The sequence below is a fragment of the Vidua chalybeata genome, chromosome 6, assembly GCF_026979565.1.
Source record: "Vidua chalybeata isolate OUT-0048 chromosome 6, bVidCha1 merged haplotype, whole genome shotgun sequence".
In the NCBI taxonomy this organism is placed as follows: domain Eukaryota; kingdom Metazoa; phylum Chordata; class Aves; order Passeriformes; family Viduidae; genus Vidua; species Vidua chalybeata.
Genome location: NC_071535.1, coordinates 56,623,035 through 56,644,994, shown reverse-complemented (window position 1 = coordinate 56,644,994; position 21,960 = coordinate 56,623,035). Strand labels below are relative to the sequence as shown.

Sequence of the window (21,960 nt, the reverse complement as noted above, 5' to 3'; positions counted from 1 at the left end):
GACAGGTCACTGGAAGAAAACCCGAATTCAATAGCACAGCGGAGCCTGCCTTGAGTCCGACAGCACGCAGAGCTGAACGTGGTGGTCAGGGCACACTCGAGGGCGCGCTGGGAGAAGATCCCGGGAGGGTCTGGAGAATGTCCCGCCTGGGCGGGATCTGCGCTGGGACGGGGACCAAGGCGCCGCCACCGAGCGCCTTCCCCCCGCCCCCCTCCGGCCGCAGGGTGGTTCGGTCCCCCCGGCGCGCGCCCCTTCGGCCGGGCGCGCCCACTCTCCGTGAGGGGCGGGGGGCGGGAGAGGGGCTAAGGAGAAGATGCGGTGACGGGATCCCCTCGCGCCGCCTCTCACCGTTGAAATCCCCGGTGTCGGCCACCACCGTGGTGTGGTGCTTGAGCTGGTCCAGCGCCGACTCCATCTTCTGCCGCTTCACGGGGGACACCGACATGTCCGCGGCTCTGGGGGCTCGCGCGCCTATAAGGGACGGTGCGTGCCCGGAGGGGACCGGCCTGCGCGCGCACCCGCGGCCCGCGCGCTCCCGCGCCAATCCCAGCCCGGCCGGGCGGCAGCGCCAATCGGGAGCGCGGACACGAGACGGACGCGGCCGGGAGGAGCCGGGGCGGGGCAGCGGGAGGGAGAGCGATTCTGATTGGCTGGCTCGTGGTCCTGGGGTCGGGACGGGCGGTCGCCTTGGCGACCCTGACGCCGCCATTGTCCCCAGCAGAGCTTGTCCGGGGCTCTGCCGGCCCCGGGACCTCCCGGCCCCGGGATCTCCGGTCCTCAGAACCACCGGGGGTCTTCCCCACGGCCGGCACGGCGCCCGGCCCGCCCCCAAGCCACCCGTCCCTCATGGCCGCGCGGGGCCCGGGCGCCGCCGGTGCCGCAAGATGGCGGCGGGCAGGCCCTGAGGGGAGGCGGCCGTGAGGGAAGGCTCGGAGCCGCGGCGGCGCTGCCCCGCTGCAGGAGCTCAGCGCTCTGTGCTCCCTCCCCTGCCGTCGTGACAAGGCTCGAAATGGCTTGTCGGGCACAGCTCCAGCCGCTGAGAGAGCCCCCGACCCAGCAGGGCAGCTGTTTTGGGCTCTTGGTTTGCATAAACTCTATTTAGGCTGTAGAGGATGTGATCTTGTTAGTGTTGTTGTTCACCTGAGACAGAGGATGGCCGGCCCTTGGCTGGAAATGTCGGAGAATCTGTCGCTTGGCTGTGTCACGGGGTTATGCTATTCCCTCTTTCTGTATTGTTCCACTTGGGACAGCTGCCACAGAAGTTCCCCTTCCTGACAGGCAAGAATGTGCTTTTGTACAACCTTTTCATGTTTTGCCCAGCCCAAGAAAGAATAATGCAAAGAAGCTTTAGGTTTAAGTGCTGTTTGAATTGAAACAGGTTCGTACTGTCTCTGGTTTCTTTGCCAAGGAATAGGAGAGCTTCCCTTGTGAGTCATGGAATCACAGATTCCCAGACTGGTTTGAGCTGGAAGGGACTTTAAAGACCATCCAGTTCCACCCCCTGCCATGGGTGGAACATCTTCCACTAGACCAGACAAGAAAAGGAGTTCAGCTTGCAGCTCTTCTGGTACCTAATTCTTATGATGTGTGAGATTTTCACCTCTGTTTTTAAAACACATCTATCCAGGCCATAACACCCTTCCTGTTGAATGTCAGTCCCCAAACCCAAAAGGAAATGTGTGGTTTCAGACATTTTGCTGAGTTTCTGAGACTGTCAGTGACAAACCATTATGAAAACCCAGTGAAAGAGACGGAGATGGATTTATAAGTATAACTTAACTATTTTAATAACTCTTGTACAGTGCATGGTTATATCATTGTCTCCTTTGCTCAGTTACATCAATGTACAGTACTTTATAGCAGTGTCTGCAGGCAGTACAAACAGATCAGGTGCACAGCTCAGTCGCATGGAAATTTGTAAAAGTGACCTCTGCAATAAGGTCTGCTGAGAGATCTGTTTTAGGAAGTGCTCCTGTGGCTCCCAGCTTTACGGAGCTGTCGTGTACACTCCTGTTAAAATCCCAGGTAACTGTAATTCCCTGTGATTTGCTTTCCTCTACACCCCAGGACTAGAAGGTGGGGTGTTTCCTAGCTCAACATCTGTTTTTATTTTCATTTTAGAAACTTTTTCGCCTCCTGTGCTTGCCATCCTGCTTCCCTTCTCCACCCTAATCCAGAGCCAGGGCTTCTCAGGAGGATTGTCCTCTTCATCCTTCCCTGACAAGGTGAGTGCCCTTCTCAGATCCCAGCAGGGCTGTGATTAAACCCAGGATCCCCCTCCTGCCTGCACCCTAATTCTGCTGGTGCCAGCAGTGTCCTCTTTCAAATGAAGAAAACAGATTATCCATCGGAGACACTTAAGAATAAAGCCAAAACTGAGGTGCACTGGTGCTCTCAGATTTAGACACGAGTTCCCCAGATGCTGTGTTAAAGCTTTTTCCATTAAATGTGCAAGGACAGACACAAATTTGGGCAAAGACTCAGCACGTGCTGAGAGAGAAAACCCAACTGTCCCTGGGCTGTGGCAGCTCTGGAGCTGTGTTTGCTTCACTGCTTTGCAATCAGGTTGGTCTGTCAGTTAAATAGAGATAGAAATGCAATGTGCCAAACTTGCTGTGGACAGGAACTACGCTGCTTGCTTGAGTTTTGAAATTGTGAGTAAATTTTGGAAGCATAGTCACTAATTCTGCCTTTAGGGAGAGAGATTTTCCTCACCTCCCTATTTACAGATTGTTATATACAAATGCACATAACTTTATGAAGGAAAACAGGAAGTCAAGAACAACACCCTGTGCTAAATTAGATTTTTTTTTCTTGGAGTTAAACCTGCCTTTATTTGGAGTTAAACCTGCCTTTCCCAGTGTGCTTTGGGTTTCAGCTATTTGGGAATCATTTCAGCTGACATTTTACAGTGAAAACCTGAAGGTGGGGACAAGTGCCCAACACTCTGGGAAGGGCTGTGGGTGTGCCTGGGATGGGAGCAAATGGTCAGGGTTTATCTTCTCCTGGATTGAGGCCGGCTTTGGCAGCACCACAACATTCCAGTGCAGGATCAGTGGCCCAGGGAAGGGCTGCACAGCTGCCCTGAGCCCAGGCCTGTGCATCAGCAGCAGTGGGCAGGTGGAACTCGCCTATGTCCACATTCAGATCCTTTTGTTTGTCACTCCTGCTCATTTCTAGGCACTGAGAGCTCATTTCAGCTGTTCAGAGACAGCACTAACTGGTCTGTGGATTTAAGGAAGCAGCCAGACTTTGGGAATGTGTGTTGCCATTCCAGCCTTGTCCAATGAGGGGACACAGGGGGACAGGAGGGGGACAGGGAGTTGTCACCGGGCCTGTGCTCTTGGGCTCAGGGGACACCTGCACTGAGGAGGAAATGGAAATGGGGCTGCCTTAGGTTGCCCAGAGGGGTCGTTACTCCCCATCCCTGGAAGTGTCCAAGGCCAGGCTGGACAGGATTTGAACAACTTGGCCTTGTGAAAGGCGTCCCTGCCCATGATGGGGGATGGAACAGGATGAGCTTTAATGTCCTTTCCTTACACCCAAACCACTGCAGGGCTCCAAAGCCTTATTGCCGTGGTGCAGGCTCCAGGCCTTGAGGCTGGCCTCTCCTGAGCTGTGTGCCACGCCTGCCCTGCCAGCGAGGGGGTGGGAGCAGGGACAGCCCTCGGAGAAAAGCTTTGGGGGTCTTTGAATGCAGCCCTTGTCGTACATCCAGCCCCGTGTGAATCCTGCTCTGATCGCATGCACGGAAAATTTCAGTATAAAATATATAGTTATAAAAAAAATACTTCATGCAAAATTAAAACACCTTTCCCAGTGGGATATGGTCTTGTTGTCAACCCTTCCCAACAGTGTTCGAGGAATTGTCACTCTGATGGCAGCTGGACCCCAAGGGGAGCTCTGCTGCCTCCGGCCTGGGCCGGGAATCATTGCTTTCATTCCCTTTTTTTCTGTACTACTTAGGGCTAAGAGCTGAAATAAAGCAGAGAGACTTTAATTAGCAGAATCAATCCTTTCCTGGCGGCGCTTCATGATTTCTTGGAGCTCTGACTCCCCTCTGCTTTTCTGGAATGGAAACAAAACAGGAAGTTTGGATTTGAATTTCAAGCTGTAGTATTTAACGAATGCTGTAGGAGTAGAGCTAGTTTCAAAGGGATAGGTGATATCAGTTAAAAGCAGATTAATTAGTGGAAACAGGGATCTTATGGATCTGGGGCCTTTTAGATTAAAGGACACTTCAGAATTCTTACGTGTGTTTTATTGCTTGTGTAGGTTTGGTTGCATTATTTTTTTCCCCATTGTGTTTCTTAAAATGCCTGTTTAATGAGCTGTCTGACACTGCTGGTACAGCCCCCCATTCCATCAGGAATTATCCAGAAAAACACTTACCTCCAGCTGGTTTTTCTCCACCGTGATCTTGCTGTACACTCTGTTTCCCTCATCACCACACACCTTCTTCAGCTCCTCTCTATTGAGGGAGAAGAGCTGAGCTCCAGTGAGGATGCCCAGGTGTTCCACGGTCCTGGGGAGACACAAAGTGGGGAGATGATGGTTGTGCTGCACGTGGCCCCATGCCAGAGGCGAGGAGTGGGAGATGGGAGGCTGGGAGCTGCACTGGGATCGTATCACAGGGCCCTGGGGCTGTGCCAGGGTGTCAGCTGTGATTCCAGTGGTATTTCAGGCTGTGGGTTTAGTTCATTGATTATTTTTCTCCAAGAAAATGTTTATAGGAAAAAGTGGGAGAGTCTGGGCTCTGAATAGCCTGGTTATAGAGCCTGAATTTAATAGGGTTGAAATCTAATTTACAACACAGGCTCTGTAAGTAAATCCCAGTGACTTGTCCCAGGTGAGATGGGACAAGCTCTGTAAGTAAATCCCAGTGACTTGTCCCAGGTGAGATGGGACAATCCCAGCTCCTTCTCCAGGGAAGGACGAGTGTTTCATGTGGCAGTAGAGCAAATCTTACTCTTTGCTGAATGACTTGGCCTCCAGCCAGGCTTTGACTTCTTCAGTGCTGGATTCAAAGGTGAGGGGCACAAAAACTTGCTGAGGCTTTTCCACTTTGAAATTCCTGTGGGGAGGCTGAATTTTATTGTTTGTGATCTTCTTTAGCAGCTCGTCGTTCAGCTCATCCATTTGGTGAATAAGTTCTGTAGAAACAGGTAGGGAATGAAATCAAATCTCATTAATGATTAATGAAATCAAAAATCCCATTAGATGTGTTTGTAGGGAAATTGGATGGAAAATGGGGGTGTGGCTCAGCATTTGTATTTAAATTCAGCCCAGAAAAGTGGTTCCCATTTTTCTGTGCTCCTGTGTTGCCATTTATTTTCCTCCCATCACTATCACCATTGACTGTTGTCTGATGTGGAAGGACAGATCTCTGAGAATCTACAATTGGAGAGTTGAGACCTTTTCAGTCCTCTCTGCTACTTCTAGTCAATGATTTGCTGATCCCAGAGCTGCAGATTTTGCTCCACAGCGGAAGAGAAGCGGCAGGAATCACAAACTGGGAGTAAGGAACACGCTCGTGATGAGATGAGCTTGAAGGTCCCTTCCAGCCCAGGCCATCCTGTGATTCTGGGAAAACTCCAGTGACACTTCTTCCAGTGTCACTTTCCCTGTGAAACTCCTGAGGACTGTGGAGAATAACTCGGTGTTAGGGACAGATTCGTGTCCTTGTATTGCGGGGCTTTCCATCGTCCCAAAAGGGCTTCTGCTTCCAAGAGTGGGCAGGGTGTGATAAGGGGTGAGGAGAGCGGGGCCCCTGGTCTCTCTCCTTCTCTGTGACCCCCACAACATGTGCAGGGTGAAGGAGGGATGTGGATCTCCTGTTTGTCTGGGAATTCTGTGGAACTACAGAAAGGAACCAGCCAGGCAGGCACTGCATGTGTGGCAGGATATGAGCAAAAGGAAAGGACAGAAAGGGATTGACCAGAGCTCTTCCTGAGACACACTGAAATGTTTTGAAAGAGAAAGGAAACTCTTTCCTTGGGAGGAGGAGGAGGAAGAAGGAAGGAGGAAGAAGGAATGGAGTGATCACTTATTACCCTGCTTGTCCCAGGCTGCCTGAGAGCCTGGGAGGTGTCACAAGCTCCAGGGCTGCTCTCTTGGCTCTAGATGGTACCTGCAATGGCCTCCAGATCTGGTGCTGTTCTATTTCTGATCGCTGAAGGGTGAAGAGGAGCCCCTTGGGTAAGTCTGGTCCCTGGAGCACCCAAACCCAGGGAACCCCAGTGTGGGACACAGAGTGGGACACACACGTACGTTCTTTGGCGTCCTGTGCAGAGTTGCGTGATAACATCTCACTGCCCCACTTATCCCCTGCGTAGCTGGCAGGCAGCTTGTGAGTTGGACTGGATGGGCCATAGCCCCTGGGACTCAGGTCTCCTTTGTACCTCTGGTTAGACTGGTTAGAAAGGGGGGGAGGAAAAAAAAAAAAAGTAAGACATTTTTTTCTGCCATTTTTCATTTTCATTTGAGGGACAAACTGCCGTGTTGTCCTTGTGCTGATGTGGGGCTGGTGAGACCTCAGGTGGAACTGCATGGAAGAAGTTAATTTCTGGGAATGAAGAACCCAAAGCAAAGTCTGAAGTTTGTGTGAGGGAATTCCTAGACATGCCAAACATGTTCAATCCCATTGGAAGGCAAAGCCTCACTGCTCCAGAGGTGGGACGTGAAGTGTGACCACTGCCAAGGGCCTGGAGCAGTCTGGGAAGTTTTTTGACATTTCGATTAAACTAGCAAGGATTTATTCAGAAGCCTGCTGGGCCCCCTTTGGCTCTGCAATATCAAAATAGGGAAGCAATTCCATGCTTCCCTAGGGTGTTTAGAACACTCCAGCTCCACATTTCTGTAGTGCAAGTTGCAGTATTCAACTTAATTCTCACTTAGATGGTGTTTCCATCTGCCTCTGCTCGAGTGATGTGTTCCTCCTGAACTGAACTGGGTTGAGGGAAGTGTCCATCTTTAATTTAATCACCAACAAAAATCTTGACATGGAAAAATTTGGAAAACAAGAGGCTGCTGCACAAATGGGAATGATAGGCCTTATCTGGGAAGGCGATCATGGCAAAATGGGAGTTTTATCATAGGAGACTTAGGAATCTCCTGATTTTTTTCTACTTCTGAGGGTTCATCCTGACTTGTGCATAGTACCCTAAGAAATCCAGGGAGGTCTAATGACAAGATTATTCCCAGAGGCAGATTATGCCCTGCAGCTGATACCAGTCAGGTACCACCTGACTACAGACCTGTTCAAGCTCTTCCAGTTTCACCACATCCAGGATATTATATGGAACGTAACCAGCTTGCCCACTCCGGTTGAGCAACTTCCACCATTGCTTATTATCTTCCAACACCTGAGAGAGGGACAAAAATAAATCTGCTAGTGGGAACATGGGATTTCAGGCATACACAACCAGGATATAGTGGGGATAGAACACCCAGAAGGTGAAGGACATCACTGAGGCCAAGAGCTCTGATTAGATCTGCTGCTCTCAGATGTAATCCAGGATTTAAACTTTTCCTGGAAGGCATCAGAATTTATCATAAGGATGAAGAGGAGACTGCCTCAGGGTGCTGAAGAACTCATAGTTGCTATGTAATGTCCCTGTTTCTCCAGATCTTTTTTTCCAATGACTGAGTTTCTGTTGTCTTTTTGTTTTAAAATAAATAAATAAATTTTTTAAAAGCTACATTTTGCACAGAAACCTTTTCCCCAGGTCACAGATCAGTGTTAGCCCAAGTCATGTCCCACATTCTCCAGCTGCAGGAACAGAAAGGTAATGAAAAAGGTGTTTTTCAGAGTAAACAATTCCTTGTGGATGGGGAAGTGGTAATAAGGAACACAGACCCAGCAGGGGATGAGCAGGGCACGACAGGGAGTTGCTGTCCTCCCTCCTCACTGTGGTTAAGATGGGACTGATGTGTTTGAGCTGAGGAAGTGACACAGCCCAGCACTGGCAGCCTGTTCCAGCTTTGGATTTGAGCAAAGCTCCATGTCACTGCTAGACACCACCAGGGAAAATGGAGTTGGTGCTTGCTGGTATCCTGAGCTCTCTCCTGCCCCTGGGAAGGGGAGGGGACACCTTTTCCCAGGAGTGCTCACGTACCTCCAGGATTTCATCCTTCAGCACTGAGAGCTCATTGGCGTTTCGTGCAGTGAAATCGTAGCGGATTTTGGCAAATCTCCTGGGCACAGCCACTCCCTGGGCCTCAAAATTCCTACAGGAGAGAAAAACTGGAGTTTTAGCAGAGGCACATCCAATTACAAGGCCAAGAAAATTGAAATTGGAGAAGAGAAATTATCCTCGTCTTTTCCCTGTTCTACACTGCATCTCTACCACTTGATGTTCCTAGCAGGACCAGTGATAGGGTAAATGAGAAAAATAAGTTATTTTGCTGATATAATTGGATTTAGGGTCTTTTGCTGTGGATTTGAATTCTTGTTGTAAAGCTTGTAAATCTTTTATATTAGAGCAGAAAACCATGGAAAAACTCTGGCTTGAGGGTTTTTTCCCCAGACTAGAGCTGGTGACAGAAAAGTGGATGGTCAGCTGAAACCTTGACTCAAATCCCTGCAAAGTGATGTGTCAAGTCACAGCAGAGGATTCATGTGGAAGTCTGGAAGAGTTTGGTGACACTCAGAGATGTGACAATTTTCAAGGTATGAGCTCATGTAAACAAGAAAGCAGATGGAGCCTCTAAACTCCGAACTAAAAGTACTTTGATGAAGGTTTTGTACCAAGGAGTAACAGGTGATGGAAAATGAGCATTGAAGCTGTTGAAAGGTGGAAGAGTCATCTTTCCCTTGGGAAAAAACCTGAGGCAAAAGGGTGGCCTGGTTGGTTCTGGGTTTAGAAGTGAACTTTCCGAGACTTCTGAAGAAAGGGGAGGGGTTTTTCTCCATTTTCTAGAATTCCGTCTCATTAAGAAGAGTTTTCTGAACCTGGCACCCTGTCAGCTCCCTGGGGGAGAGGTGGGCAGGACTGGAATATATTGTTTTATTCAGCCTCTAATCAGTGGGTTTGCCTTTGGTTGTGTCTAAAGCCAAGGGGGAGCTGCTGTCTCCAGTGAAACAAAGCTCCTTCCTCACTGAAATGTTTTCCAGCAGCACTGGGAGCTCGGGCTGCTCTTCTCTGGCCCTGTGTTTCCAGCAGGGCAAAGTTTGTGTGTGCCCTTCCCTTAGAGCAGATTCCCCCTGTAGGGAGCTTCTGTCTGTGCAATCTGTGGTGGCTTTGGGATGAATTGAGAGATCCTCAAGGATGTCCAGAGGAGGCCAGGAAGGGCCAGGAAGTGCTCCAAGGGCTGGAGCATTACACAGACAGGCTGGGAGAGCTGGGAATGTTCAACCTGGAGAAGAAAAAGTTCCAGGGAGTCCTTAGAGCCCTTCCCAGTGCCTAAAGGGGCTCCAAGAGAGCTGGAGAGGGACTTTGGGGAAGAGGCTGGAGTGACAGGACAAGGGGGAATGGCTTCCCACTGCCAGAGGATGGGTTTAGATGGTATATTGGGAAGAAATCCTTCCCTGTGAGGGTGGGGCAGCCCTGGCACAGGTTGCCCGGAAAAGCTGTGGCTGCCCCATCCTAGGAAGTGTTCAAGGCCAGGTTGGACAGAGCCTGGAGCAACCTGAGATAGCGGAAGGTGTCCCTGGCCCTGGCAGGGGGTTGGAACTGAGTAATCGTTAAGGTCACGTTCCACCGAATCCATTCCATAATTCCATTATTCCAACGTCTCCACACATGTGGAGAGCCAAAGCACAATGCAGCATCTTTGGCACCTGATCCTTAAGGTCAATTTGGTGGGCTGATGTTGGGAAACAAGACCTATGGATGGACTGATGAAGTCAGTCAATATTTTTGTCTCATGTGGTGGAAAACACCTGGGATTCCTTTCCTTGCAGAGCTGCTGGGGGTTAAACAGAAGACAGTGCTCATGGGAATAATCCCTCAGCTGATCTTTATCTTCTCTTGGTGGTTATTAATAATGGTAGGGAGTTGTCTCCAGGATGCCCAAACTTCCCAGTATCACCATATGTGTCTGTGTGTGTTCATGAGGTTCCAAGGTAGGAGCTGAAGCTCAGAGGGTGCAGATCCATTACCTATTTCCATGTGGAGTGACGTTCTGTTTGAAGGCATCCCCAGGCTGTGTCTGCTCAGCCGTCTGGCCACGCTTGACTGAGGAGTTCCGGTAAGGATATCCATTGGCTGAGGAGAGCTGGAAAGGCAGACACGGAGTCAGTGTTACCAGGAAAGGGGAAAGCTGATCGGAGAAAAGGAGAGGGATAGTGGGAGATGAGTCATGGGCTGGCAGCTTTTGGTCAAGATGTTCTTCAGGGAAGTCTGTGTCCCTGGAGCTCAGTGACACTGTATGGTCCTGTTGCCTTGAACTGGGAGAGGCTGATTATTGCTGCCATTTTCCAGCCTCATTTGCTTTCTGTATTTAACTGGAGTGACCAGATTCAAATCAGTTTTGAGCCAACTACTTGTTGCACACCACCACACCCCCCACAGCTCCATCTCTCTGGAAAAGGGGGAGGGAGAGGGAAGAGAGGATCCCCAGGAACACAGGACTAACCTCCTCTTGCAAGTGTCCGATGTCTATTTCCCAGGGAGCTCCACGGAAGATTTCTGTGGGTGGTTCCCAGCCGTTGCGGAATTTGGGGATGTAGGTGGGGATGTTCGCATCTCGGGGCCACTCAGCTCTAGGACACAAAGTGGGAATATCAGGTGACATTCACAAGGAATATGTCTTTGAGAGCATCCACTCAATGGAGAAGCAGGAGCATCAGGGCATCCAAGCACCCCCTCTGCCTTGGGAGCCTGGGGAAATGGCAGTTCTGTCCTCACCTGGATCTGGTCCATGTTTCCCCCAGGGAATCCCAGAGGTTAATCTCTTTGGGTGTCAGGTGTCCTCTCAGGAAATCAGTGGCATCTTTAGAAAGCAGTGGACTGAGGACAGACCGGGCCAGCTCGGGGCCACCACAGCTATTGATGATCTGGGTCACACACAAACCACACAAAGAGGAGAGAACTTGCAAGAAACAGTCAAAATGTCAAACCAGGGACACACAGAGGAGCAGGAATCAAAGACAAAGCTGATCCTTGGATCAGCTCAGTCACCTCAAGAAACATCAACCTAAGCCTTTGAAGGAGACTGGACAGTTCAGGGTAACATGAATTTTTTTTAGATTGGAGTCAAAGCAAGATCTATCTATAAATGAGCTATTGCTACAGACAAGTGAAGTGTCACAAGCTGACACCTCAAAAAATGGAAAGTATCTTGTTATTCCTGTGTCCTTTCTGGTTCCTTTTCCAAGCTGGGATTTCTGCTTCCAAGTATTTTCAGTGCAAATACTGAGCTGTGTTTGCCTGAAGGTGAGACCAGACAGATTCCCAGTGGGAACACCAGTTCACTGCCCCTTTTGTTCACAGTAATGCTTTATTGATTGGATGGAAAGATTCCTATTTGCTGGGGTTCTTGTATTTACTTCAAGCTGCAAACCGGATCAGAGGCCAGGAACAACCAGTATCACTTCTGGAAGTTCCTGAGAAAGCTGTGGCCAGGCATGAGCAGTTTTCTAACCTTTCTGCACAATCTGTCTGCTTGTAAGTCTGAATAGAAATAAAAAGGGACTTCCCAGTGAGACCTGGGAATAAGATTTACCAGTTCCAGTGGCCCAAATAGGAAATGCACCAGCTCCGAAGCACTGGGGTTCTGAATATGCTTTCTCAGTTTGGCCTGGAAAGAGAAACACAGTTTAACTTTAACCTGAGTGTGCGTTCTCTTTTCTGTCACGTGGGGGGAGTGTTGCTGGCTGATAAGAAGAGTAAGGGATGGAGGAGTAGGAATCATTCATTTTAATTTTGTGTCAATTTCTAATTCCTGATGAATTTTTGGATGGGTGGAGTAGCCTCTCTGTTGTTAAATCAGTGCCTTGGAAGGTAATTTGAACAGACACACAAAACCTTGGCTTATTTTGAAAGTCCTAGGGAGGAAAGGCCAGGGTTATGGTTGCTTCTGCCTCTTGCAGGGTTGAGAATCCTCCCAGTTCCATGAGTGAAAACAACAGGATAGGTGTTTTGAGGGTCCCTTTGCAATTGCTGACAAGGGAAGGTCTCCACCAAGGTCTTGCCCGTGGCACCTGGAGCTGCCCTGACCACTGAAAGGCTCCAAATGCACTTTTATTTGAGGTGAACGGTGGCAGAATGGAGGAGCAAATACTTGGGATTAATTTACTGTAAGAATTGGGTTTTGGTAGCAGCAATCAGCAGAGCTGTGGTGAGAAGCCTCCCCAGTTTGTGCTTCCATTCAAGATCCTTCTCCTGTCCTGGGCTCCTGGCACTGCTGCCATGAGAGACAGGCTCCCTGCTCCTACTGAAATGCAAAGCTTTTGAAATGCTGGAGATTAAACATTAATTTGGAATGGGAAGTGAGAAACAACTGCTGGCAGCAGGGTGACCCAGTGAACAGGCACTTCCCAGGAACTTAGCAGCTATGTGGTGAGGAATGTGGCATGGATCCACCATGGAGTCCCAGCTCTGCTCCACACTCAACCCAGCTCTGCTCCACACTCAACTGTGGGCTCTTGCCAGGAGATAAGCTGCTCCTTCTGATCCTGAGCAGGCACAAATTATCCACATTTGCTTCTCAAAGAAAAGGCTGGAGCTTGGTGTCCTGCAAACCCTGTCTCTGGGGTTTCCTTATTAATGACTGCCCAGGAAGGAGCTTGGAGGATGTGTTTGCTGGACAAGTTTGGTCACAACTGACAGAATTCCTGCTGTCTTGTTAGCCTGCTGGTCTCTCGTGTTTCACTGAGCAGAGCTGGTAGCACTGGGAACATGTTTATGTTCTTCCTTTTCATCTCCTTCACAATACAGAGGGTCTGGCAGGGGAGAAAGAGAGGGGTCAGGAATACTGGGGCAATGGGGGACTTCAATTACTGCCGAGCAGAGACTTCCCAGGCCTGGATCTGAAAAGACCTGGGTGCTGCAACCCTTTGGCTGTTCTGTCCCATCCTGGACTTGATGCTTCTAGTTTTGGTTTAACAGCTTGTCCCAGAAAACCTGCACAAGCCTGACACAATGTTTGTCCTGAGTTTTGAAGAACCTGAAATTCACACTGTTGTCCATTGTCAGTATTTTCCGTTCAAGTTTCACTCTAAACGCTCACTGCTGGGATACACAGGGAAAAGCCCTGTCCTTGCATGGGATGGAAACTCCTCCATGTCTTACCAAGAGGTTAAAAGCCAGTTTGGTTTTCTGGAAGCAGTCAATGAACTCAGCCTCGCTCGGGGGTCTTGCTCGGAGGGTCAGCATTCCCTCTGCCAGGAGAAGGGGCAGAGAAGGACACGTTAGTGAGAGCATCCACTTTGGGAAGGTTCTATCTCCCTGCCATGCAGAAGGCAAAGCAGAAATGGGTGTTGAGACCAGCACTACTGAAAATCAGGGGTTCAGAGAAAGGCAAGCTCCCTCTGTGTGCCAGAAGCTCCATGTGCTCTGCCGGAGGTGGCCACAGAGAGCAGCACCTCCCAAACTTTTGTGCCTGGATCTGTGGCTGTGCCATGGCATCAATCCGGCCTTGCTGGGCCTGGAGCTGAGGTGTCCCCCCCGCCTTCATCCCTGACCCCTCTGTGCTCCCCATTTGTTGTGGCTGCTGCACTGCACCTGCTGGCCCTTTCTTCTTGTTCTTCTTCCCTTTCTTCCTTTGGTTGAGCTGTCGGAATGCCTCTGCAGCCTTCTGGAGCCGGGCGACGAACACTTCAATGTCATCCAGGGTGCAGTTCAGGATTTGCTGTGAGGACAGACACAAAAGGGACCAATGTGAAAGCGAGCCTGGGCTGCACACAGCTGGGAGCCTGAATCCCAGGGCCTGCTGCATTTCCTGGGAGAATGCACACGAGTGGGTAATCCAGGCATGAAATGCAGCTCAATGCATCCCTTTGCAAGCACAGAGCTGCTGGGCCTGGCGGTGTGCTCTCCTTGCCAATGTGATACGTGACTCCTGCTAATGGATGGGTGGAAAATAACCCAAGTGGGATGGGGAGGAGCAGAGCTGGAATCAGCAGAGCTGCCTCAGGTCAGAGGACATTGTCAATGACACGGTGATGGAGACTTGCTTTTGGCCACCTTATCTTTATGCACAGCAGGTATCAATTGGGAAAATGCCTAGATGATGCATTAAATGTCTGCTCCCTGCCTCTGCTCCCTCTCCCTTGCTCCCTGCCTCTGCTCCTGACTATGGACTGTGCAGTGTCCCTGTCACCCACCGTTTCCTTTTCAATCTTCTGTGCTAACATGGCACGGGATTCCTCATGGTCATGAGAGCCAGAGCTTCGTCGTTCATAGTCTGCAAAAAAGGGAGAAGAAAAACACATTTACTATCAGAGGTTGGAAATAGACTCCATGAAAGGTAGGGATCCATGGGATGGTAGCTCCCAGCTTGGGAGTGTGTTCTGGGTTGTGAGGGCACCTCAGGAATAATGTTTGTAATAGGTGCTAAATCCCAATCATCCTGCAAAAAAACCCAACCCCGAGGCACCTCCCAGCTTCCAGAAGCCACACACCCACTGTGGGGGGGATATTACAGCAGGAACAATCACTGGGGTGGCCCCTTGTGCAAAGCAAAGAGTGTCAGCTCAGGGCAGGGGCTTGGAAAGGGCTGGCACAGCAGGATGTGCCAAGTGGGAGAACTGGGGAGGCAGTTTTGGCAAAGCCCTGTGACAAGTCCAGAGCATCTGTAAATGTGGGGATGAGGTGCCCCATCAGGACAGGTTTTGTAGGAAAAGCAGGAAGGTGTTTCGTGGAGAAGGAATTTCGGCAAACAGGCATTACTCAAGGTTTTCTCCTGTCATCTGCTCTCCTGCCAGGCTCTGTGCACTCAGCCAGAAATCCTGCCTAGAGGAATTCCCAGTTCTGCTGATGTGAGCACCCTTGGAAGGGCAGAGGTAAGAGTGGCTGCTTTTCATCAGAATAGAGATGTTTATTCATGGTCCAGCTCAGAAATAGAGATAATCTTTTTATGATGCAGAACTGGGCCTGAAATAAGTTCTCCATTCAGCAGCCAGAGCAATTGCTTGGCTTCAGAAGCCATCCCAGCAAATGAGTGTTTTGGATGTGTTATAGTATCCTATTACGTGTTTGCCTTGAAATTAGAAATGAATGCCAAGAGAAGATGGTATGATAGGCAGGAATAAAAAATGCCTAGTTTGTTTGTCACTTTGATCTTTTGTCAGAGAAAGAGCTTGTTTCTGTTCCTAGGAACTTATTTCTGTTACTTCTTTCTCCAAAGGAAAATACCAGGTTTTTTCAAGCCAACTCGAATGGGCTGAAGTCAGGATGGTTTTGGAATCTGACTTTAGCTGAGCACATAAGGCGGGGGAGTTCAGATCTACATTTCCATACTTGACTTTACAAGAATTCATGAAAAACAGTTGATTTTCAAGGGTGAAATCTTGGCTCCTGTAAAGTCAGCAGAGCCAGGAATTTGTCTTTCTGATCAAATGTCTTGTCTGTACATTTTAAGATCACCAACGCCTGGTTCAAATTTCATGTGATGGCTTATGAGGGGCTTTTGCTTTTTTGGCATTTATGTATCCCCCAAATAAGGGTGTTGTTACAAGGAGTTTCTGGGAGCTTTTATTTGTTGAGCATAATGCTCAGTGGGTACAACACTTATTTTCACCACAGAGCGCTTCAGGAAGGTTGGCTGCCTGAGTTAATTAATCTCCCATCCCCAGGACAGACTTCCTGAGTGCTCTCAGTACCTGGATCATGCTGGGAAGGAGGTGCCACCCTGTTCCTGCTCATGGCTGAGCCTCGCATGTCATGCTGGATCGGGATGGGAGCCGGTCCTTGAGGTGGGGGGAGGATGGATTGTCTCTGCTTGATCTTTTCCTGGTTTGCCCTGCAAGGAAAATGACACAGAACAACTCCATGAGTGGTCACAGATCCCATTTCCAAGAGACCTGAGTGTGACTAAACCACTGGAAACATGGATTTATTGTTGTTGCTCCCAGCTGTATCCCGCAGCACTTACTTGAGTGTCTGTGGCCGTATCTTCTTCCCATGCTTGTGGTCTGCCAGAGCACTTTCTATGTCCTCATGAACCATCTCCGCCTTAGGGATAAAACAGGGATGTTTTTAAGGGCTTGGTTTTAGGAAGGATTGGAGGAAGGGGGAAAGGGCAGACAGCAAGAAGTGTGTTTTGTTCTGTTTCACACCAAACAGGAGGGCTCTGCTTACCTCCACCTCATCACAATTGAAGAAGTGGATGTCAGGTTTGTGCTGCTCAGAATCCTGACACACGAGCAGGAGGATGGAGGAATAGCGCATCTGATTGAGCACTGTCTGGCAGTGCTGCACTGTCGGCAGGGGAAAGTCCTCCAGCTCCTCCTGCAAGAGAAGGAAGTCAGGCAATGGGGAACTATTGAACTGAGAGGGAAAGGTCCTGTGCAGGAACTCCTGGGATCCCTGGGCTGATCTTCCTTTGTCATTGCTAAAACCATCCTGTTCCCATGCTGCAGGGCTGAGTCTAATCCAGGAGAGGATTTTGGTAGTGATTCACCCTGGTTTGTGTTCGTCAGAACTTGCCCTCTCCCAGGCAGAATGGAAAGGGCACTCACTGCACTCCACACTTCAGTCTGGGGTCAGTCCCACAGGGTTCCAGGTACCTGTGTCTCACAGTCCAGCAGCCGGATGGACTTGTCATTCACTTGCAGCAGCATCTCCTGTGTCCAGATCTTCTCTTTGGAGTTGAGCAGGATGAGTTTCCGGATTGCATCATCCACTGTTGTGATGGACTCGCTCTTGTCCATGATGAAGGTGGCCAAGTGCTGAAGTTGGGGAGAGAAAGGAGATAAAAACAGGTGGAAAATGTTTGTTGGGGGGTGTAAATTGGAGATGAAAGCATCTCTAGAGGCTTCAGTTACTGTTTATAGTTTCTCAGAGCTCAGGCATGAAGGTGTTGCTGCACAAAGCAGTTTTGGTTGTTGGTACCAGCCTGGTCATGGCAGTGAAAGATTTGGGTTTCACAATGGGTTTTCATAACTAGTTTCACCACTTACATATTACTCTCATCAATCCAGCAGCTCTCATCCCTGTCCAGCAGGGCAAATGCTTGACATACATGAGTTACTCCCCAAGCCACTCTGAACCTGGCTTGGAAGTAGAACTATGGCAGTCGAACTAATGCTTTGCTTGCCAAACTATAAAAGCACTTGTGTTTTGCTTGTCTTGTGTAGCAAACCTGCTTGTGTGGGATTTGTGCTAGGCAAAGAGCTCACACAAGCCATGGGCAAGTGTTGGTCCCCTGTGCCAAGTGGGATCCATGCAGTTTGTGGGGTCCCATGCTCTGGGAACAGCTACTCTGAAGAGCTTCTATGCTGCAAAGTGTTCAGGAGCTCCAAACCTGGCAGCTCACTCTACACCAGCCCTTTAAGCCCCCCTTAGGGTTGGGGGGGGGCTTTTCTCCCCAAAAATACTCAAATCAGGCCTCATAGTAGTAAAAATGGGGGTTGCTGACTGTAGGAAAGGATTTTTTGCTGTTTGTCTCTTTCCTGCCCTGTGGTTTTGCTTGGTTATCCTGGTATTCCTACCTCCCTTCACCTATCCTGTAAACCCAGCCCATCATCTTCTCCCATCAGCCAGGCTTTCTGCACTGTCCTCCCCTCCTTCACCACCCTGTGTGTGCACTTGGGCCAGGAGCAGCTCAGCTACAGTGCAGCCATCCAAGCTGCTTTCCCATCCCTGCTCCAACTGCACCCTGAAGTGTGTGGTGATCCAAGCCTTGCACTTGGCACCTGTATGTACAGGGTGTGTAATGGGGCAGCACTTGCAGCTTTGGTGGGCCCCTGGGAGTCCATGGGAAGGGAATGGTGGGCAGAGAGGCAGCTGTGGAAAGGATAGGTGTGTCACATACAAATGTGTGCCCACCAGCAGTGGATGAAGGCCACTCCAAAAGCCCAGGTGAGTAAGTGCTCCTCCCTGCGGATGGAAGAACTGGTTGTGTCTGCTGGCAGAGGGGACTGCAAGGCAAGAAAAGCTGGGACTCAGAGCAACCAAGCTGTTTGCCCAGCTGTTGTCCCTGGGGCAGTGACAACATAGCCCAGCCACATGTTCAGGTGATAGCAGGGAAGGAAAAAAAATCTCAGGAAGGAAAAAAAAACTCAGGAAGGAACAAGGTTCTGTTTCACCTTGTTCTTTTGTTGCCCAGCTATGTTCTTGGTAAGAAGGGAAGGGGAATGTGCCTGACTGTCAAAAAGCAGCTGAACTTTTCCCTGTCTTTATCAACTTTCTCCAGCAGATAAAAGCAGGTTTTTGCATGGATAAGTTACAGGTCTGACCAAGGTATCTGTGCAGTCCAAGGGCCTGCAACCCTTGGAGGCTTATTGGGCCAGATCCCAGCTTTTTCTCTTGACCCTGGAATATCAAAGGCCCATCCCCCAGCATGACCCTCTCATCCTGGTTTCCTTGCTCAGTAGGGTGCAGAACAGGGAGTTCAGCAGCAGTGGCTAAGCTGGAGAGCAGGAGCAGATTAACCCAAGGAGCAGGGGAATCACCCCAGCAGGTACATCTGCCCTGGGGGGCCAGGAACAGCAGTGTGGCCACCCCAAAAATGGTCCTGCTGGGCATTCAGAATTTTGTGGGGAGGGCAGCAGTGAAATGCCTGCTTCTCTTTGATGTACACAACCTGTAGTCTGGTTTCAAAGCAAGAGCTGGAAAAATGGGGGGTGTTTTAAAGCAAGTCCTAAATTGATGGGAAATTTGTAGTAACAGGATGAGTTTTGCCTGGCTTTTCTCCCTTTGATATCTTCCTGCTTTCTCCCAGTGATCAGACATAACCATTTTAGGGATCAAGTAGCTTCTTTCTGGTGCTGATGCACTCATGAGCTGATTCAGTAACCCAGTGGGATGTGTCCACAGTTGACATGTGCATCAGTGGGCCATGGAGAAGGATGACAAAGTTGTTGGGAAAGAATTATGGGAAAGAATGTCTCCTTATAAAAGCCCAGGTAAATGCAAAGTGGGAAGCAAATTAAGAGGCAGCAAAAACTGATGCTGCTCCAGCATGTCCTGCTGTGGGACTTGGAGAAGCTGTGGATGTTGGGGTCTGGCACAGACCAGATGGACCCGAGAGGGATGTGTGCATTCTGAGCACAGAGTCTTGGATGGTTGTGAGGAAGCACAGATAAGAACTGTTGTTGCAGTTGGCTCCATACAAGGTGGATGCAGGGAAAGGCTCGGATTTAAAGCACTGGTAGACCTAGCAGAAAATCTTTAAACATGCTCTTAGGCATTAGGGGTGTGTAGGGTTTCTGGTGACCCATTTGCTGTTAGATGATTCCCAAAGCCTGGAGGAAGGAGCAGAGGAGAGGACAATGCAAGGCCCATTCCTGTGTTCATCAAGCAAAGGTATGGGGTGAGGCACTGTCTAAATAGACCTCCCATCAGGTGTGTGAGCCGAAAGCTGAGATTAGCAATGCAATCACAAATGAAAAACATGCTGGGTGTATGTCACTGTAATTGTAAAACAGTGCATGGGAAGGTATTTGCCAAGTCAGTTTTATCAGTGCAGAGGTGACAAGCCCTTTTCTTTCAGAGCAGTGAGGAGAATGGGTTTACTCAAGATGACAGGCATTTTTATCTCTTCTATTATTTTATCCAACACCTTTACAAGCTTCATAAATTCCTTTGCTGTTTAAAGTTCAGTCAGTTTTCATGGAGGGGAAGCTACTTTTCTGATTTAATCATTAGAATATTTTTCTGTTTTCCATTTTCTGTAGATATGGGTGGATTGAGAGGGAGAAGTTTGTTGCTGTCTTTGTTTTATCCCTCAAAACCCCTTTTCATCCAGAGAGACATTCAAATACATCAGCTTTTATTAGAATGGGCAATGACTCCACCCACCATTAAACTTTGATCTGATTACTTCAAAAGGTATAAAATGCCTCCCGTAAGGAAACCTAATTCTATCTCACTGCCTGCCACTGCAATCCTGTTTGCCTTGGTCAAAGTTCAGGGGAGAGACTCACAAACGGGTGGCTTATGGCATTATTAATAAAGAATTCATTTACATGTCACCGTTTAAAGTCCCTTCTCTGCATCCATGAGTGACTTCTGAGCCACTGAGTTGGTTTTTCCAATGGAAACCAGTACCTCTTTGCAAACAGGCACTTTACAAATCTAAATGTAGGCTTTTAAATGGCCCCATCTCCTAAATATGAACCTGAGGAAGTGTTCTCCTGTCTTGCCTTGCTCAGCTTTCAGTGATGAATGGCCCCATCTCCTCCATGGAGTCCTGCACCACCACGTTGCATTACAGGCATCACCAAGCTCAGGATGGCCAGGCTGGCTTCTCTTTTTGGGATGGGGTCTGTGGCAGTGGAAGACAGATTTGGCTTATTGCCTGTCTTATGTGAAGGGGTTTATGTTACCTGAGAGGACACAGTAGCTGAGGAGAGCTGAAAGCTGATAGTCCACGTTGTCTCTGTTGTTTGGAAAGCTGAGTTCCAGTAACCACCATGGGAACTCTGCTTTTAACCTGTCTGTGCTGATCAGAAGGGTTTGAAGCACAGGGTGACAGGAGGGACATTTCCTGCTCTCCTTCACACACAGAGGAGAGAGAAGATAACAGCTTCTCTATTTCCTCTTTCCTTGTACGTAATTCGTCTTGTTTATTTAAATATTTTTTTACCCTCATTTTCCTTTACTCAGTGACTTGAGACTTTAATGGTAAGGATGTTCTCAACTCCCCCTTGGCATCCTAAAGGTCCAGAACACAGGGAACACTGCACTATGGACATCTATCACTGACCTTGGTTTCTCAGCCCCTTAGCACTCCATTGCGTGTGTGTGCTCACCTGGACGTGGTACTGGGAAGTCTCGTGCATAATGATGTTGGAGTTAGAGTATTTTTTCCTTTGTTCTGTAAGAAACAAGAAAAGAAGCATTGGTTGTTTTTCTTTGATCTGAGAATTACAACTCTGAGTCTTTCTCACAGTCCCCAAGTTTCCAGCTCGGGCTCTGCGGGCATTGCCAGCAGGTGTCTCTCCAGAACAAGCATTGCCCTTCCTTGAGCTTTGCCTTGGGGATTTCACTTTTCTCCTTGACCAGCCAAGAGATTTTAAATCGAGCTCCTCTTGGTGCACTGGGCTGAGCACAATCCTGCCCACGGCTTGGGGAGTGTACTGAGCACCCGGAGATATCCCAGTGATAAGGATCATGAAAAGATGCTGCTGCTCTTCTTTGGTTCTGGCAAGGGTGGGTAGAAGTTAATTCAAGCCGATTCCTAAAGTTTTTTAACACTTATCCTAACACTCTTTAGGTTGTGCCATCAGCTTGGCAGGACACACGAGTACTTCACACTTGTAGCTCCGTGCCTGTGGCTGAAAACACAGCAGTGTTTTGCCTCTGTACCTGACTGTTGACAGCCGTGGAGTGGTGGCTGTTCCCCAGTAGATGTGATTTATTGATTAATTGGTGGGAATATTAGCAGAGGCATTAATGGAGACTGCAGGGCTCTGAGCCTGTATCTCATACACCACCAGCACCAGCTCAGAGGTGGAGTGAGGATGGTTCAGGGGAAAGACCACAGACACCCAGCCCAACTCCCTGCTCAGCCATTCCAGAGTGACCTTGAATACACAAATTAATATTGCAGCGCAGCCCCTTCCCACCTCAGGCTGGCAGGAAAGGCTCAGTGGCACTTTCTGGTTGCTGGGGGCTTTAATTGCAGTCTGTCCTACTTGAAATGTGGGGCAAGGTCTGGGGGAGGGCACAGGCAGCACATCCCACAGGGATTTGGGGCTGATGTGAGGCACTTTTTTCCTCTCAGTAACCTCAATTTCCTCCCTGAGCATTTCTCATGTAAATAGATGACACTGATGGAAATGAGAACACCGCATTCATGTGGGATGGAGACAGATTTGGGTTTTAAGACATCCCATCCCCTCCTTTTCCA

General features: G+C 49.2%; 2 protein-coding genes across 4 annotated transcripts in view; one reads left to right on the top strand and one right to left on the bottom strand.

The window, feature by feature from the left end:
• Positions 1-1,935: 1,935 nt before the first annotated feature.
• DEAF1 (DEAF1 transcription factor) overlaps positions 1,936-21,960 on the top strand; it is a 79,007-nt gene continuing 58,982 nt past the window's right edge. The window contains exons 1-3 of one of the 2 annotated variants that reach the window (XM_053946551.1): positions 1,936-2,025; positions 2,122-2,225; positions 14,870-14,947. The gene's annotated coding sequence lies outside the window, so the exon portion shown is untranslated. The remainder of the gene's footprint in view (positions 2,026-2,121; positions 2,226-14,869; positions 14,948-21,960) is intronic. The other variant, XM_053946552.1, reaches the window with a different exon arrangement.
• LOC128790088 (epidermal growth factor receptor kinase substrate 8-like protein 2) overlaps positions 3,141-21,960 on the bottom strand; it is a 47,632-nt gene continuing 28,812 nt past the window's right edge. For both annotated transcript variants that reach the window (XM_053946547.1, XM_053946549.1), the window contains 18 exons: positions 20,861-20,925; positions 16,673-16,834; positions 16,245-16,394; positions 16,039-16,118; positions 15,767-15,906; positions 14,270-14,349; positions 13,668-13,794; positions 13,236-13,324; positions 11,668-11,742; positions 10,851-10,999; positions 10,579-10,705; positions 10,103-10,218; positions 8,118-8,229; positions 7,257-7,364; positions 6,271-6,412; positions 4,970-5,153; positions 4,393-4,525; positions 3,141-4,068 (listed from right to left, as the gene is read on the bottom strand). In XM_053946547.1, the coding sequence (XP_053802522.1) occupies positions 3,997-4,068; positions 4,393-4,525; positions 4,970-5,153; positions 6,271-6,412; positions 7,257-7,364; positions 8,118-8,229; positions 10,103-10,218; positions 10,579-10,705; positions 10,851-10,999; positions 11,668-11,742; positions 13,236-13,324; positions 13,668-13,794; positions 14,270-14,349; positions 15,767-15,906; positions 16,039-16,118; positions 16,245-16,394; positions 16,673-16,834; positions 20,861-20,925 (2,111 nt within the window). In that variant the 3' untranslated portion in view covers positions 3,141-3,996. The remainder of the gene's footprint in view (positions 4,069-4,392; positions 4,526-4,969; positions 5,154-6,270; positions 6,413-7,256; positions 7,365-8,117; positions 8,230-10,102; positions 10,219-10,578; positions 10,706-10,850; positions 11,000-11,667; positions 11,743-13,235; positions 13,325-13,667; positions 13,795-14,269; positions 14,350-15,766; positions 15,907-16,038; positions 16,119-16,244; positions 16,395-16,672; positions 16,835-20,860; positions 20,926-21,960) is intronic.